Source organism: Balaenoptera physalus (genome assembly GCF_965194825.1).
Source record: "Balaenoptera physalus genome assembly, chromosome: 6".
Taxonomy (NCBI): domain Eukaryota; kingdom Metazoa; phylum Chordata; class Mammalia; order Artiodactyla; family Balaenopteridae; genus Balaenoptera; species Balaenoptera physalus.
Genome location: NC_138885.1, coordinates 64,514,469 through 64,529,870, shown reverse-complemented (window position 1 = coordinate 64,529,870; position 15,402 = coordinate 64,514,469). Strand labels below are relative to the sequence as shown.

General features: G+C 54.7%; 1 protein-coding gene across 3 annotated transcripts in view; it reads right to left on the bottom strand.

Moving 5' to 3' along the window:
• The window catches only part of GAD1 (glutamate decarboxylase 1), a 43,079-nt gene extending 30,444 nt beyond the window's left edge, over positions 1 to 12,635 (bottom strand). The window contains exons 1-4 of one of the 3 annotated variants that reach the window (XM_082465391.1): positions 9,510 to 12,635; positions 8,679 to 8,834; positions 7,906 to 8,050; positions 4,448 to 4,510 (exon numbers count right to left, since the gene is read on the bottom strand). In XM_082465391.1, coding sequence (XP_082321517.1) covers positions 4,448 to 4,510; positions 7,906 to 8,050; positions 8,679 to 8,780 — 310 coding nt within the window. In that variant the 5' untranslated portion in view covers positions 8,781 to 8,834; positions 9,510 to 12,635. Of the gene's footprint in view, positions 1 to 4,447; positions 4,511 to 7,905; positions 8,051 to 8,312; positions 8,650 to 8,678; positions 8,835 to 9,509 lie in introns of those variants that run through there. The other 2 variants (XM_082465392.1, XM_082465393.1) reach the window with 2 other exon arrangements.
• Positions 12,636 to 15,402: the final 2,767 nt, after the last annotated feature.

The following is a 15,402-nucleotide window of genomic DNA, read 5'->3' as shown; positions in this document are numbered from 1 at the left end:
GGCTGCAATTCAGTGGTGAGGGGTGGAGGAAGGAGGGATGCAGGGGGAAGGCTGCAGTGATTAGAATCCTCCCACACACAGAAGCAGGGTCTATTTTTGGAGGGAAGAATAGGAAGGCAGAGGCACCAGGCCTTTCATTGTTCCCAGCACCTTTAAAACTTATCACTAAAGCTCTAAAGGACATCAGAAGGGGGGAAATACACTATAATAGAGCTCCACACTTGGATATAAAGATGGGGGGGGGTGTATCCTCCCCTTCACCTCTGCTCCTACTTTCTGAACTCCTCCTCCAAATCCCCAGAGTCCAAAATGAGAAGCTAGCACTCATTTGCCAGAGGGATGCAGGACCACCTGGCTCCTGAGTGAGACTGGCCCCCTACACCCAGAACAGGCAGCAGTGGAATTTGTTTCACGCAGGCTGAGAAGACCAAGTGCCCTAATGGAGGTGAGGTCCTGCCTAGCTGAACTCCCGCTCTTTGGGTCTCTGACCTCTGGTTGGTTCTGACTCACTCCCTGGGAAAGTCTCTGCCTTGAAACCCCTTAGCAACTCCTTTCCTAGGTGGAAAAGGACCTAGGACCTGCATTTGGGCTTTGGATATTATCTCCAAAGGAGTTCTTCTCACAGGCATTCCCAGAGGTGTCCTGATAGGAATGAAAGATGACAATTAACGACACAACTTTAAACCTGCATCTCATTCCTGGACCACACTTCCTGGCGTGCACAAGGAATTAGTGTTTTCTATACATCTTATCATTATCCTATGCAAAGCACACTTATATTGCATTATAATTTGTGTTAAAAACCATTAATTTGCTAATATAAACACTTAATGGATATTATTTTTGGAATATCACTTTTTTGGAAGGTATTTGTTTTCTAAAATATTGGGAGCCTCAAAAACAAGGTCAAGGACCCGGGCCTCTCTGGGCTCTGAGAGGCTCTGGAAGTTCATATGCTTCTCCAAGGATAATGAGGTGGTGGATGACATTGAGGTCAGTGCTTTGATGACCTCCCTGGCTAGCAAGGCGTCCTGGAAACAGAGGTCCCTGAGACTAGAGCAGACTGTACTCCCTTTTGCTCTATACCTCAGCTATAAGGACCTAGTTTAAGGTAACTTAGCTGAACATTCTTAAGAGGCACAGAGGCAAGCGGAGGGGAGCCGAAGCTGCGGTAAGCTTTGGCCCGGTCGTAGCACCCTGGCTAGCTTCCACCTATGAGCCGAGGGCGATCCTGCTGCTGGTCCTCACAGCTGCCCCCAAACTCAAAGGCCTAATCAGCCCCGTGAGAGGGGGGAGGTGTGAGGAACTAGAACACCTGGGTCAAGCTGGTTGTTTCCAAGTGGGGTTTCAAACTGAGCCTGGCATAAGGGCACCTGGCCAAGGGGGCAAGTGAGGCCTGAAGCCCAACCCCCTTGCTATCTCTTACCAAGCTGTAGCATGGAGTTGCATCTCCCTAGAGGAAGGGGCTCTTTTCCTGATTTTTCTGGGCTATAAGTACCCTGCCAGATCTCTCCCCCACCTCAAACTTTTTTTTTTTAATTTCAAGAGAAGCCATAATAAATACAGAATATTTGAAATGTATGTTTAAAAGTTGGTGACTGACACAAAATTAAACACACACACAAACACACGCACTGCATGGGCTAAATAAAACAGCTCAGGGGCTGTAACTGGCAGCCAGTCTGGGACCTCTGAATACAGAAGTGATGGAGGCCCAAGGACACACTGGGAAGTGAGCAGAGCCCAGAGCCAGAACTTAGGGCTCCCTGCATCTCCTTCTATTTAGGTCATGCTATCATGCCTGTAGCCACCCGGCTCTCTACCTCTTGGCAAGATCCTGGGTTTCTTCTGGCTGACTGCCTTCCCACGGGATTCTGCCTCCGGAGCTAAGGGTTCCACTGGTGAGACCAGGGGCCTTCCTTGCAGCTTTGTCTTCCTGGGGGGTGGGGGGGTGGGGGGGTGGGGGGGTGGGGGGGCGGGGATCCAGGAGAGGGGGTAGGAGAGGGGGTGGGGTGGAATCTTGGCAAGGGCAATGGAGGGGTCCCCCAGGGCAATGGATCTGGAAGTGAGAAGATGACCATTAGTCCCTCAACTCTCTTAAGGTGAAAGGTCAAACCAACCTGGAGAGTGTCAGGTCAAGAGGGCACCTTTCAAGCCCGTGAAGGTCTGGGATGAAGGGAGTGGGGGAATCTGTGTGTGGAGGAGGGGAGGGGTCTGTGGATTCAAGTCAAAACCAAAGACTGCACTTTGCCTCCGGTAACTAGACGAAAATGGAAAGCCAGAGTTGGCGCAAAGTATGGAAAACAAATCCTCCCGTTGTTTTGTTTCCTTTCAGAATCAAACCTATTGTAAATCCTCCTAACCTGTGGCCCCCAAAGCATGCGTATTAGCAGAAGGCAATTGCCCCTCAACACACTACCAGCCCTCTCCTGTCACAGGGGTTTCAACTTTCCTGAAATTAATGTTGGGGAGGTGGGTAAAAACAGAGAAGAAACTCCCTGAGGATGGTAGCCCCCAAACGCCCAAGAGCTCTCCCTCAGGGGAAGCTGATGCAAACCTCTACTCCCCAATTCCTGTACCCCTGTGCCTGGACATCTGTTCCGGGACCCAGGGATGCTCCTGCCCCTTTACCTTTTCGGGTCACTTCGGGTGTGTCCCCAAAGCGGCGTTTAGACCTTCTCTTCTCCCCAGACCCTGAGGGTCTGCAGTCGGGGCGGCAGGGGGCACCGCCCAGGGCCGAGGCCGGGAAGCGGGGATGGGGATGGATGAAGGCCGCTGGCTAGGCAGGCCTAGGACCGCGAGGAAAGCAGCACTCACCCCAAGCCTCCCCAACCCTGTCCAAGACCGTGTGGGCGCCCAGGGCTCGCTCAGTTCTGCTTGCCCGGCTGCATGACAATGACGGCTGCTGAAGCCGAGCGCCGCGGCCGCCGAAGGGACCTGGCGCGAAACGGGCCATTAAGCCGGGAATGGCGGCGAGGGGAAGGGGGCTATTTATAGAACAAAGCTCGGCTGCCGCCAGCTGCCCCCGCGCGGGGACGCTGCCCAGGCCTCGCGCCGCGGGCCTCGCGTGCTGGGGAGAGGGCCAAACCCCGGGGCCTCCCCGCCGCAGGGCTGGGTTTTCCCTGCAAAACGGCTAGGTCCTGGAGTCGAGCAACACTTCCTCACCGTAAAGCTGCTTCTGGGATCAAGGGGACAGAGCCCCAGAAACGCAGGGAGGGCGCCGCGCCGCAAGGCGGGGAAGGGAGGGTGACTCCCAAAAGCTGCTAAGTAACTCCTCACGCTCCGGCCACAATCTCTCGCCTCCCTGGGGCCCCGGGATGCAGGACAGCTGGGAAGATCAGGCCCGGAGACCACCGGCTCGCCGGCCCACTCTCGGGCGCTCCGGGGGCTGGGCGGGCGTGCCTACGCCTGCGCCGCCACTATCTCCAGCGCGCAGCAGCTGACGGATGGCCATTTAATAAGCCCCACGTTAATCTTACCCCGCCTCTCCACCCCCTAACCCGGGACGTCCGTATTTTCCGGCCCGATAAGGCTAGAAATTTTAGACGGTGAAATGTAGCAAGGAAAGCAAGTTCTCATTGTTCAGCCGGAGCCACTCAGCTGTGTCCCTTCGAACAAATCTCCCTTTTTCCTTAAAAAAAAAAAAAAAATTACACCCCTTGGGCGTTTTCATTTTAGATCCTTACGTCTCCGGAGAGCAGTTCTTTCTCCCGTCCAGCTCCCAGATCTATTTTCCTTCCTCTCTAGCAAATCGTGCCCGATACCCCCTTTCCGTCTTGCGGCCCCACGCCCCCTCTGCCCCCTTTCCCTTCCCTCCTCTCCTTCAAGGGCAAGCTCCGCAAACCCTCTAGCTTGCACCGCCCGCACCTCCTCCAGGCAGGCCACCGAGGGCTGCAGGCAATCCTTTCTCTTGGCCTCCAAGGCCTCAAAGAATGAAACCTGAATCCGTTTTGACATCTCGGGCAAAAATATACAGCCGAGGAAGCCACTTTCAACGCGCGATGGTGGAGAGGGAAGGAATACGACGCGCCAGCTACCGTCTAAGGCGGATGTCTTGCCTTGGGCCTGCTCTCCAGTAAACCCGGACCTTTTTATGCCGCCTTCGCGTCGCGTAGGCCGAGCGCATGGGTCAGAACAGCCAAAGCGCCGGGCAAGATGAGCGGGGCTGTCGCGCGGGGGCGCTGTGCTCGCGCCCAGCTAGGGGAGCCCCGAGGTCTCAAGTAGCCCAGGACCCCCCATCGGAAAAGGTCCCTCGGGGGTACGTCAGGAGAGGGCAGAGGAAGGTCAAGGCCAGTAGAGGAGCGTCACTGCCGGGCGTAGGGGCTGTAGACACTAGAAAACAGACCCAAGAGCCAGGATTCCCTTCCGCGTACGTCCCACTCTCCCAAACCCGCAAAGCCCGCTCGCCTCGCAGCCCTTTGGGGCCCCAGCCGTCCCTTTCACTTACCACAGATCTTCAGCCCCAGTTTTCTGGTGCATCCATGGGCCACGCCGCACCAGGTGTCATACGCTAGAAACCAAGAGACGTGCGATCAGTGAGGCTCGGACAGTCCGGCACCCCGTCGAGGGCAAAGGTTTTCTGGGGAGGGTAGGGGCAGGTCTTCGCCAGTGCGCCTCATTAAAAAGCTCTTTCCCGAAAGGAGCTAAGAGCCAGATTTTTGGGCCGACGGGGAGACTCGTGCCCCCCGAGACCCCACCACACTCCCTTCCTGCTCCGACCTCAGGTACAGAACAGTGTCTCTGAGAGGCCACGCACCCAGCGCCCCGCCCGGCCTCCCAGCGACTACGATGGGGTAGCCGCCAAGGCGGGGTCGGAGTGGGACAGGGCTGACCGCAGGTGCAAAGGGCCAGGCCCAGCTCCTCGAGTTGCCCAACACCCACCCGCAGGCCCAGTCCCTTGGTCTCCGCCCCGCAGACTCGAAGGGCAACCACAGCGGCTGGGAAAGGGAACACAGAGACATCTGGGACCAACACGTCTCATAGTTTCTTGGCGGGTCTCCAGCCGAGTGGCAGCTTAAAATAAACTGGCATGAAATGGGGTCGCGGAAGAGTTCAGGAATTAATTGGGTGAAAAATAGTATTTGACTAGATGATCGGGCTCGCATGGCTGCTCTTCAGTGGGACCGGGGAGTCGGCAAGACAATAGTGCGCCTCGGGTCCTCATCCCCTGCCCCCTCTTCCCAACCTGCCCCTCATTAACCCTTCCCTCGGACGTCTCGGATCTGGAGCAGGCGAAGGCGAAGGGAATCAGACACTTTTTCTCTAGGTCTGAATCGCGGATTCAGGCGCTGCCGTGTTCTCAGACTCCTCAGTGTCTATCCTGCCCTCGGGGTTCAACTTCCAGCCAGAAGCACGGGGGTGCCTGCAGAGCCTGCATGCGAGCCGGTGTAGTGGGCCTAGCCTGAAATTCCCCTCGGATTCCTCATAGCAAGGCGCCTCCAATCACTCCCATCCCCCACCCCAGCCGGGCCGGTGCCTTCAGCCGGGCGCGAGTGTTTGCTGCGATAAGGAGAGTGACATCCATTAAACCCGAGGCACAACAGAGCCCCAGCGGGGAGAAGAACTAGCCCGACGTCAATGAGAGAGCGTGTCACAGATGGAGTTCCTGCAACAGACAGTAGTAAATCGGTGCGAAAGCTAAACCCTAACAAAAATGCCTGGCAGGTAAAGAGCTATTTTCATCCGATAGAGTGCTTTCATTTTAAACGCCATCTCACCTAATCCTCATAACCCTATGAAGCAAGAGGAGTGTTCATCTAAGACTCACTTTTACAAATAAAAACACTGAAGCTCAGAGAGGCTAGGAGAGTTTTCCAAGGTCACTCAGCTGTGGCGTTGGAGTTCAGACCCACTGCACTGCCTTTTAGAGTTGGGGATTGCAGTGAAAGAAAGGGAAAGAGAGATGGGAAGAGGAAGTGAGAGAGATCCTTTGCCGTAGCCAGAGTAAGGAAGACCGAGTGGCTGAGAACAAGGAGGAGGCGTCGCTGGAGCAAGAGGTCGAGTAAGGTTGTGCGAATTGAGCAACGCCACCTCCCAGGAGACCCTGGAGGGGCAGAGAAGCAGAGCCAGCTGGGCGGGTGAGGATGTGTCTGCAAGGGAGGGCAAGGATGGGTAAAGAGCCAGGCGTGCGCACACAGTCTAGAATGCTCACGGCGGCTGGGCTGTCGGGGCCGGCGGCGGCGTTCTCAGGACAGGTGCTGCAGGCTCTTCCTGGGCCCAGTTCTCGGCTATCTTCCCTCCGCCCTGGCGAATTCCGGGCGCGCCCGGCCATGAGCGACCTCGGGTCAGCTCCTCTACTGGGTCTGGGACCCGCGATTGGGCACATGGGCTCCGCTGCTGGTTGCCTCTGGGAAGTAGGGGCGCAGTAAGGGTGCCGGACTCGAGGGTGGGTGAACACAACGGCCGCCCACCCCTGCCAGACAGCAAAGAAAGGGGCAGGAAATGTGGAGAGAACTGGAAAAGAAATCCATCAGGGCCAGAGCAACAGACAAAGGCGCGCAGGCCTCCCGTTTCTCTTGGCCTGTTCCGACCAGCTCTGGTAGCCAGTGTCCGGCTCTCGCGCCACCAAGGCTGGCGGTTCTCCTGAGCCCCTCTTTGTTGTGTGGGTAATTGTAGCTTGCCTCGGGGGCGGGGAGAGGGAGCTGCAAAGGGAACTGGAACGCCGCCTAAGAATTTAAGAGAAGGCCTCCAGCCGGGAAGCCAAGGGCAGCACCTAGGGGTTGGATAGAGGGCTTACCCGATAACCGCCCCCCCCCCCCCCGCCCCGCGCCAACCTTCGTTGATGGGAACAGTTGATGTTTTCTCAAGCTTATAGAAAGTGCTATAAAAGCGAAGCAATAAGTCCTCCTTCTAACCACAATGCCATCCCTAAGCCCTTTTATATAGAAATTCTGGGGCCGTTACAATCTGGAGCTCATGGATTTGGAGGGAGCGCATTTCAATCCAAAGTGGAAAAAGGAAAACAATTCCCTCATCTCCACGCCTCTACAAAGATGTTGGAAATCAATCCGAATTAAAGACAGATTCTGGAAATGGGTTGAGGAGTCGCACGGAGCTAGGGGTGGGGAAGCATACATCTCCCCACCCGCTTTTATCTGGTTCCCCTTTTCTTCCTCTCTCTTAGAGAGGTGTTCATTGCTGACAGGTCTCCTGCCCGGGAGAAAAGAGAGGGCTGCTCTCTCCTCCCGCCCTGGCAAACCTTCTGGACTCCTCCTGGTTCCCCACTTCTTGCCACTCAGGATGCTGCCCGCTTTTTTTTTTTTTTTTTTTTTTTTGTTTCTGAAATGTAATTAATTGTCTAAAATGTCGAGGCTTAATCTCAAACCATTTTATGCTCCCTTCTCGCCCCTGGCTTCTTCCTCACTCGTCAATAGCTCGACGCAAATTTGGAGCAATTAGGGACCCCGAGTTTTCTAAAAGCTGCAATTAACGTCGAAATTTCCGCTGATTATAGACTTCGAGCACAACGCAGGAGTAAAGGAGGGGGGGAGGGTCGGATCTCGGCTCAACGAAAGCCGAAGACAGAAAACTCTCTATTCCCGATGAGGCTCCCAGCTCCTCACACCGCCCCTTGCGCTGACCCCCGTCGTCCCACCTAGCAAAGAAACCACACACAACACAACAAAAACAACACTCTCGCCGCGCGTCCTTCCCCCGCAGCGAAGCCTCCAAGGATCGCCGCCGCTCCGACCCTGCGTGGTTCCCACTCCCTTAGCGCCCTGGAATCGCCTAGCATCCCTGGCAGTCGAACGACCTTTGGTCGGGACCTGGGTCAGGGCCCCATTTCTTTCTAGCCTCCATCATCTCCGCGCTCCCCCTTCCCTTTCCGCCAGCGCAGCCTCCTCACGTCCCAGCGCCCCCATCTTCCCCGCAGTCCATTTGATAGGAAACTGGAGCAGGACCTACTTGTGGGGCGCAGGTTGGTAGTATTGGGGTCCGCTCCCGCGTTCGAGGAGGTTGCGGACGAAGAAGGGGTCGAAGACGCCATCTGCTCGGTTGTCCCCGGTCCTCTGCTGTCCGGGGTCCTCGGCCGGCCGGGCTTAGGAACAGGCTGCAAAGAGAAGCGAGAGCTGTACGGGGAGGGATTCAGGGGTCCGGCGCGCGGGAGGCGATTGAGCGGTCGGGGGCGCGGACGCTCCCGTTGAAGTCCGGGCTCGGGAGAGAGAGGCTAGAGGAACGGCAGCCAGCGGGCTGGGTCGGGGTGCGCCGGGCTGGGGACGGGGGGAGGAAGAGACGTGCGCGCGAGCTGGGGAGTCGGGCGCCCGCAACGTAGCCCGGGGCGGCTCTCCAGTCTGGCGGCGCGGCGGGGCGACCTGGAGCCCAGCGCTGAGACTAGAGGAGCAAAAGGCCAGGGCAGGTCGCGCGGGTGCGGGGTACTGGGCTAGGAGGGCTAGGGAGGCTCAGTGCGCGGTTTTCCAGCCTAGCCGCGACAAGCACTATTGGGCTCTCAGCAGCCGGCAGGCGGGCGGGCAGGCGGGTGTGGGGGGGAGGAGGGCGCACGGGGCGGGCACGTCTGGTTCGGTGTCTGGTTCCCCTTGTTGTGTCTGGCTGATTCCCTGGAAAGAAGGAGGCCAACTGCTCCGGGGACCGGGGACTTTGGTGAGACAAGGTGAGAGGGGAAAAAGGGTCCGTGTCTTTACGTTCTCCCTCGGACTTGGCTGGGGAAGAAATACAGTCACCTTGTACTCCAGACAGCCAGAAAGCAGCGAGTCGGAACCTCGCTTGTCTCCCTCTTGCCCCACCCGCTTTGAGTCATCTCGAAGGCAAGAACGGGGTTCCATTCTTGTTTCTGTATTTCCTCTCCATACAGCTCTCTGAGGTACCCGGATTTCTCGCTGTACAGACCCGGAGAGGGTGAGAGAGGCAAGAAAGGGGAATGTCACTGGGGAAACGAACTTGCGCCCAGCGCGCGGGAGGCGGCAGACAAGGATAGGTGCGCGGCGCCGCTGCTCCGCGCTCGGCGCTGGTGCGATGGTTTCCGAAGGCCAGGGGACAGAGAGTGCGGGCGAATCTGGGTACATCTAAGAGCCTGCAGAGTAGCGCCCGCCGGCCACGTCCTCCACACCCTGCATAGGACTCCGCATCTAGCTCCGCGCGCGCTCTCTCACAGCAGAGCAGGCAGTGGGGAGGCCGGGTCTTCTGGGGAAGTAACAGGTTACCGCTCTGAGTCGCGCCTTCGGCTGCTGCTGGCCAGGAGCCCAAGACCAGCGCACGCAGCCGGGGAGCGGAGGGGAAAATCGCTCTCGCTCCACTTCTGCGCGAGCCTCAGCCTCTGTGCGTCCCCGGGGCATGAATCTCGCTCATGGCGATAGGATGATTGCGAAGGCTGAGGTCTCTGCGCCGCGCAGGAACGGAGAGCCAGGACTGGGGCGGGCGGGACGCACTCGGCTCGGGAAGGTAGATGGCAGACACTGGGGTGGGGATTGGTCAAGAAACCGCGGGTGAAGAGGACCCAGCTAACAGTCGCGGCTGGGCACTGGTAAGGTACGGGCGGCCGCGCGCTTACCCACCTAGGTTGGGAGACAGCAAGCCGGGCGCTCCGGTCGCTCTTCTGCGTAGCGCCCAGCAATCCGCCCCGCTCGGCCCGGCTCTGCCACAGGCGTAATCTGCCCGGCGTCACCTCCAGCTGCCGCCTCTCTTTCGCTAGCACCGTCCCGCACGGGAGCTCCAGGAAGAGAAGAGAGCAATCCGAAGAGGCGGCTTCTTGGCTTCGGGGGAGGCGGAGGCGGAGTGGGGAGGCGGGGACCGGCTCAGCAGGGGAATCACGAGGCCGCTGCTTGCGGGGGCAGCTCGGCAGAGCGGTGGGGCTCCTTGCAGGTGCCTGACCGCCTCTGGAGCTTTATAGGGCGATTACAAATCCAGATCACGGGTGTGCGCCCGGGGGAAAAAAAAAAAAAAAAGGAAGAGAAAGAAAGCAAGCAAGAAAGAAAGAAAAAGAAAGAGCCCTATGAGTAATCCAGACCGTACTCAACACGCTCTATTTTTTGAAATAGGCAGAGTGTCGGGTAAGGCGAGGCAAGAGAGAATTTCTATGAAGAATTCTGCCTCGCTGAGCGCTTCTCCCTCCCTTTCTTCTCCCCCACTACCATATCTTCGAGAAGACAAGAGCAGTGGCTTTGCCTCAATTGCTTTCGCCGCGGTTCCTCCAGCTCTACGACCCCAAGATGCCTCCTTGAGCGAAACCGCGTTATGGGTCGTGTCCTTGCTGGCTCTCTACTGAGCCAGGATTGTCGTGAAAGCAAAGGAGGCAGAGACGAGGGGGGAACACTCAGACCCTAGAGGACTCCATCTCCTTTTCACTTCAGTTTCCTCGTCCAGCTCGGAGCCTCCCCAAGTACTTCATCTGAGCACAGCTACCCACTGCCTCCGCAGAGAAAAGGGTCCGATTTCCAATCCACTGTGCGCTCCCTCCTAGCTTTGGTTCCCTTGGTGATGGGGAAAGGAGTCCTCCTGATTGATCATATCTGAAGGTTAATAACACGCACGAGTGCCGCTCCACACACAAGGGGAACCCGAGCATAGAGGTGTCCTGGGGGTGGGGTGGGGGGAGCGGACCGGCCCTCTCTGCCTAGGCCCACTCCCCTCCACTCCCCCTTCGATTTCATGCTTTTTAAGGATTCTCCTTTTGCAATATTTAAACGTATTTAACGAACTGCCTCGTTCGGAAAGCCCCTCACGGTAAAAAGACGTTCACGGAAAAATTTCCACCAGATGGCGCTAGGCGGCCAGAGACCGAGAGGCCCTATGCTGGCCGGGTCTTTCCTCGTGCGCCAGAGCCAACAACTAGAGGGGCTGGCGGGGCTGTTTATTCTCTGGCCTTTTCAAGCCATCCCTCAGGCACCCTCGTCTCTAATTTATGTTCTCCTCTTTCCTCTACCTCAGTTTCTTTTTCTTGAGGGCAAAACAAAGTTGATCTTTGGGTCTGGGTGACACCGTGTAACCAGTGATTCCTTTACTCGTTTTCACAGTGATTTTTTTTTTTTTTTTCCTTTCCCTGTTACGGTGCAGCAGGCAGGGGTTATATATGGACACGTCTGCGGCCTTGCTGGCCCACCGGAGTCCCGTCCCTTCTCTCTGAATGTCTTATTGCCTTTCACCATGACACAGTGGGAATGCCGAAAATCTTACAAAGCACTGAATATTCCGTAAGGGAGATCGAAGATTCCACCCTGAGAAGATGGAGTTCGATTAGTAAGAGGGATCTCGTTGTGAGGTTTGAAATAACCGCGTTGCCCTTGATACTAAAGGAAATACTGTTGCCCTCTCTTCCATCTTACAGTAAGAACGCGGGCACTTTTTAAGGACGGGAAAGCATCCCGAACGGCGGGCGTGGATAACCGCAGCTGCGGGTGCCAGAGCTCAGGACTGGGCAGGGTGGGCGTGCCCACTCCGCGCAGGAAACAACCCTTCAAACCGCGCACCGCGCAGCTTCTCTGCCACGCTTGGAATGCGCGGTTTACTACGAGACTAGGCTCGGAATTCCACCCACGCCCCTTCCTCGAGCCTCCCTAAAAGAAATGGTTGCACCAATCAGGGAGCCCGGTGCTAGTGCTCGATCATTCAAGACGCCCTGGGGCAAGGAGGCTGGCGGGAGGAGGCAACAAATCCCGGCTCCTCTCAGGGTGTGCCGTACCAGGAAGACGCCCGCTCACCTTCAGTCTCCTCCGCCTTCTCCTAAGATCCCAGATTCCCCAGAAAGGAAGATTCGTTTACCTTCACCTGTGGCATCAGACTGAGAAATTTCCACCCACTCCCTCTTCTGACCCCGGTGTCCAAAACGCTCACCCCTAATGTTTTAGCCAATAAAATAATCTCGCCGGAGAAAGAAATCTCCTACAAGATTGTGTCTCAAATTAAAGCTGAGTCCGTCCAGCTGCGAGGACATCCCTCCCTTTCTCCTTTATGTAGGGGGAAGGGAGGAATGAAGGCTCTTGCTCGTCCTGAATTTTAAAATGTTTAATTAAATATGAGTAATTAATTAAACGGATGTTTATTAATCACCTACTTTGTGCCAGGCGCTGTTCTCATGGAGCTTACACTGTCCAGCAACTTATATTATCCCTGCACTCATGAACATTCCAGTTAGGCGGGAAGAGTAACAGAGTTGGGGACTTCGTGGCTTTGATTTAGTTTCCAATTATCTCTCATTCCAACCCAGACTCTTGGGCTCAGCCGAGATGGTAAGGAACCGAGGGCCTGGAATTCCACAGTTTCAGCACAGCGAGTTCGGACATAGGGCACGGCTCTTTCAGCACCAAGGACAGAGCCCACGGTTTGGCCGCTTAAGCCTCCAGTTAGCCGGCTTAGGTCTCCAGCATTTAGGAAACCCGCCCCGCTCTCCCCATCCGCCTCCCCGCAGTAACTGCTGGGTTTTGTTTCCCTTGTTGGGGCGCGGTGGTGGTGGAGTAGGTCGCCCCATTCTTGCCTCTCCGGTAAGAATTTGCAAGGAGGGTCGTTGTGGTTGTCTTTTGGCTCTTCAGAATATTTGGGGATCTATATTTTTGTCTGTATTTTTTCACTCTTCTTTTTATCTTTGATGACTCCCGGGGGAAGATGTTTTGGATAATGGGGGTGGAAAAAAGATATCCTCTCTAGGGACTCTTGCCGGTGGTGAGGGGTGGTCCGGAAGGGAGTGGTATCCGCCCAGCTGTTTCGTTTGCATTTGATCTAAGGTTTAGCGCTTTGAAGAAATGGGAACAAGACGCCCAGAGGCAGAAGAAGTGGGGGCGGGGGGGGGGGGCGAGGGCGACCCCTCTGGTCTCTGCCGGGCGTGGAGGTTTTGCCAGCCTGCAGCCCGGGCTACTCGATTATGTCTTCCGAGGACAACCTTCCTTTAGGTCAAGGATGGCTGGGACTTGGGAATACGAGCCTCCGCGCACAATGCCCTTTCCCCGGGAGGTTTAAAGATATTCCAAGTGGATTTGGATTTGGAGCTGAGCCTTTCGTCAAAGGAAAAAAAGCGAGTGGGTGGAGTAAGGAGTGGAAGGGGCACCCAAATGGGTTGCGGGGGAGATTTTTTATGCGTAAAATATGGTCCGCGTCAAGGTGAGTAAATATGAAACGTCAATCTTTTTTTTTTTTTTAACGCATTTAGTATTTTTAGCCTTCAGGAAAGGTAATTTAGAGCCACAGTGTTGATTCATTTCAGCCTGCTCGTTAAGGTCTATTTTAAGCATCTAGTTTACGACCAAAAAAGAGGGGGGAAAAATGGCACTGCTCACCTTTTAAACGTCTGTCTCCCGAGACGAGGGCTGTGGGCAGCGTTAACCGTACACTCGGCTTTTCGTAAGTGGGAGCAAAGGTCTATTCGGTGTGTTTGTGTACTTTAAAGATAGTTCCCCAAATCATTCTGGACTTTCTTTGGGAACCATAGCTAAATCGACACCCCTACCCGCCACAGACCACGTCACACTCACTCCGGGAAAGGGTTAAAAGTGTGGCGAGAGAGGGAGAATTCCAGCCAGAACGCCGCCAGAGAGGACTCCGGAAATTGCAACCTTTTCTTCTAAAGAACAGCGCTGAGTTCCTCAGATAATCGTCATATGGTCCCTTCCCCCTTGCTATTCAGAAGATGAAAATATTCTAATATTAAAGAAATTAATCAAAGAGGACCGAGTAATTTGTATTTGGGCACATCTTAAGACGCCCAATTCTCTATATTTCAAACACGACGACGGAGGGACCGCCAGGTGGCGATAGATTACAATTTCTGAAGGAACAACGGGTTCCACAAGGGAGCAGTTCTTGAAGGAAAACTGCTGGCAGGCCCTTTCCAGTTCACACTCATACTCTGCCATGTTTCCCAAAGCAGGGCCTTTTTTTTTTTAAATGCCGAGAGATGCTGCCGGAAGTGGCTGGAAACACTCAGAACCTCTGTCCCTTTGGTGAAAGAGGAGGGGATGCAGAGTATCCAACGAGTATCCAACAGGACTGCTCCTTAAAGGTAGCCTCAGGACGGGAACTCTGGTATTAGGCAAGGTGTCTCACTGCGAAACTGGACACCAGGGAAATAACAGATCTGGATTGCAATTCTGACAGCTTCTAAGATGTATCTATGTTTTCAGTTCTCTCAACAAAAACTAAGGCAAAATCAGTCCTTTCCCAAAAGAGTGGGATGAAGAAAGATGATTTCCCAAATGAGATGCTTTTTAGTGAAACAGAGTATGGAATAGCGATACAGTTGAGCCTTGAACAACCTCCGGGGGTTAGGGGAGCCAGCCCTCACACAGTAGAAAATCCACGTATAACTTAGAGTCGGCCCTCCATGTACAGAGTTCCTCAACATCCATGGTTCCTTGGTATCCTAGATTCTGCATCCACACTTTCAACCAACCTGAAATCATGTAGTACTGTAGTATTTACTATGGAAAAAAATCCACATCTAAGTGGACCCTCACAGTTCAAATCTTTGTTGTACAAGGGTCCACTGTATTTTATCTATTTTTTTTTTTCAGTGTAAAAGCTCTTGAACTATTTAGAATAACAGGTATTTAGCCCTTGTTTTCAGATGTAGGTGCCTAGGACTGCTGTGTATGAGAGGTTCTGGAAGGTTCTGACTTAGTTGTGGAGAATCTGATAAATTTCTATTCCTGATAAGATTCCTTCCCTATCTGGCCTAATCCTTGGCCAGTTACTCAGGGGAGAAAACAGAAGCTTAACAGGTGGGATTCATCATTGCTGTTCTAGCTCAGTTTCTTTCTTGTCAAGAACTAACAAGAGCTCACTGGAATTTATTCACACCCAAGGTTCTCACCTGTGTCAGCTGCAAATCAGTGCCTTGGGTTTTCCCAGAGCAATTAGTTACCTGGAGCTCGTTCTTTCTTACTTTCAGGTGCAAGGCTGAGGTCTTGTTTTCTCTGCCTTTGGATGAGTCAGGGATCCTTTAGAACTGCAACAACTTGAAATCTCAGGAAGTCCCTAAATATGCAGATTAAATGATAGTCAATATCTTTTCACTGGGGCTATAGTCACATTGTCTCAACTACATAGCTAGGGATAAACCACAGACATGCGTTGAAGCACGGGAAGACTTGAACTGGTAAAACTTTTGTTTTCTTCCCTGAATCAGAACCGTATACTCTCCCCTCCCCATCACCCCCCCCCCGCACCCCCCCTCGCCACACACACACACCAACCTTGATATCGGACTTGGCCATGTGATTTGCTTTGGACACAGGAATAGAGCTGAACTGCAAATCCATGAGTTTTGAGGTAATGTGTGATGCATCATTTCTGTGGCAGTAGCTGACGAATACAGCCTCTCACACCAAGGCTGCCAGGGAGAACCAAGGTGGAGCTCAGAGAAAGGTCTTGGCATTGGCTGCCCAGGATTGCTTACTGTGGGTGGGCCCAGTCTGGCCTAATAGCGGTGGTGGAGGGGGTGGGGCACGTTAGCGACCTCTG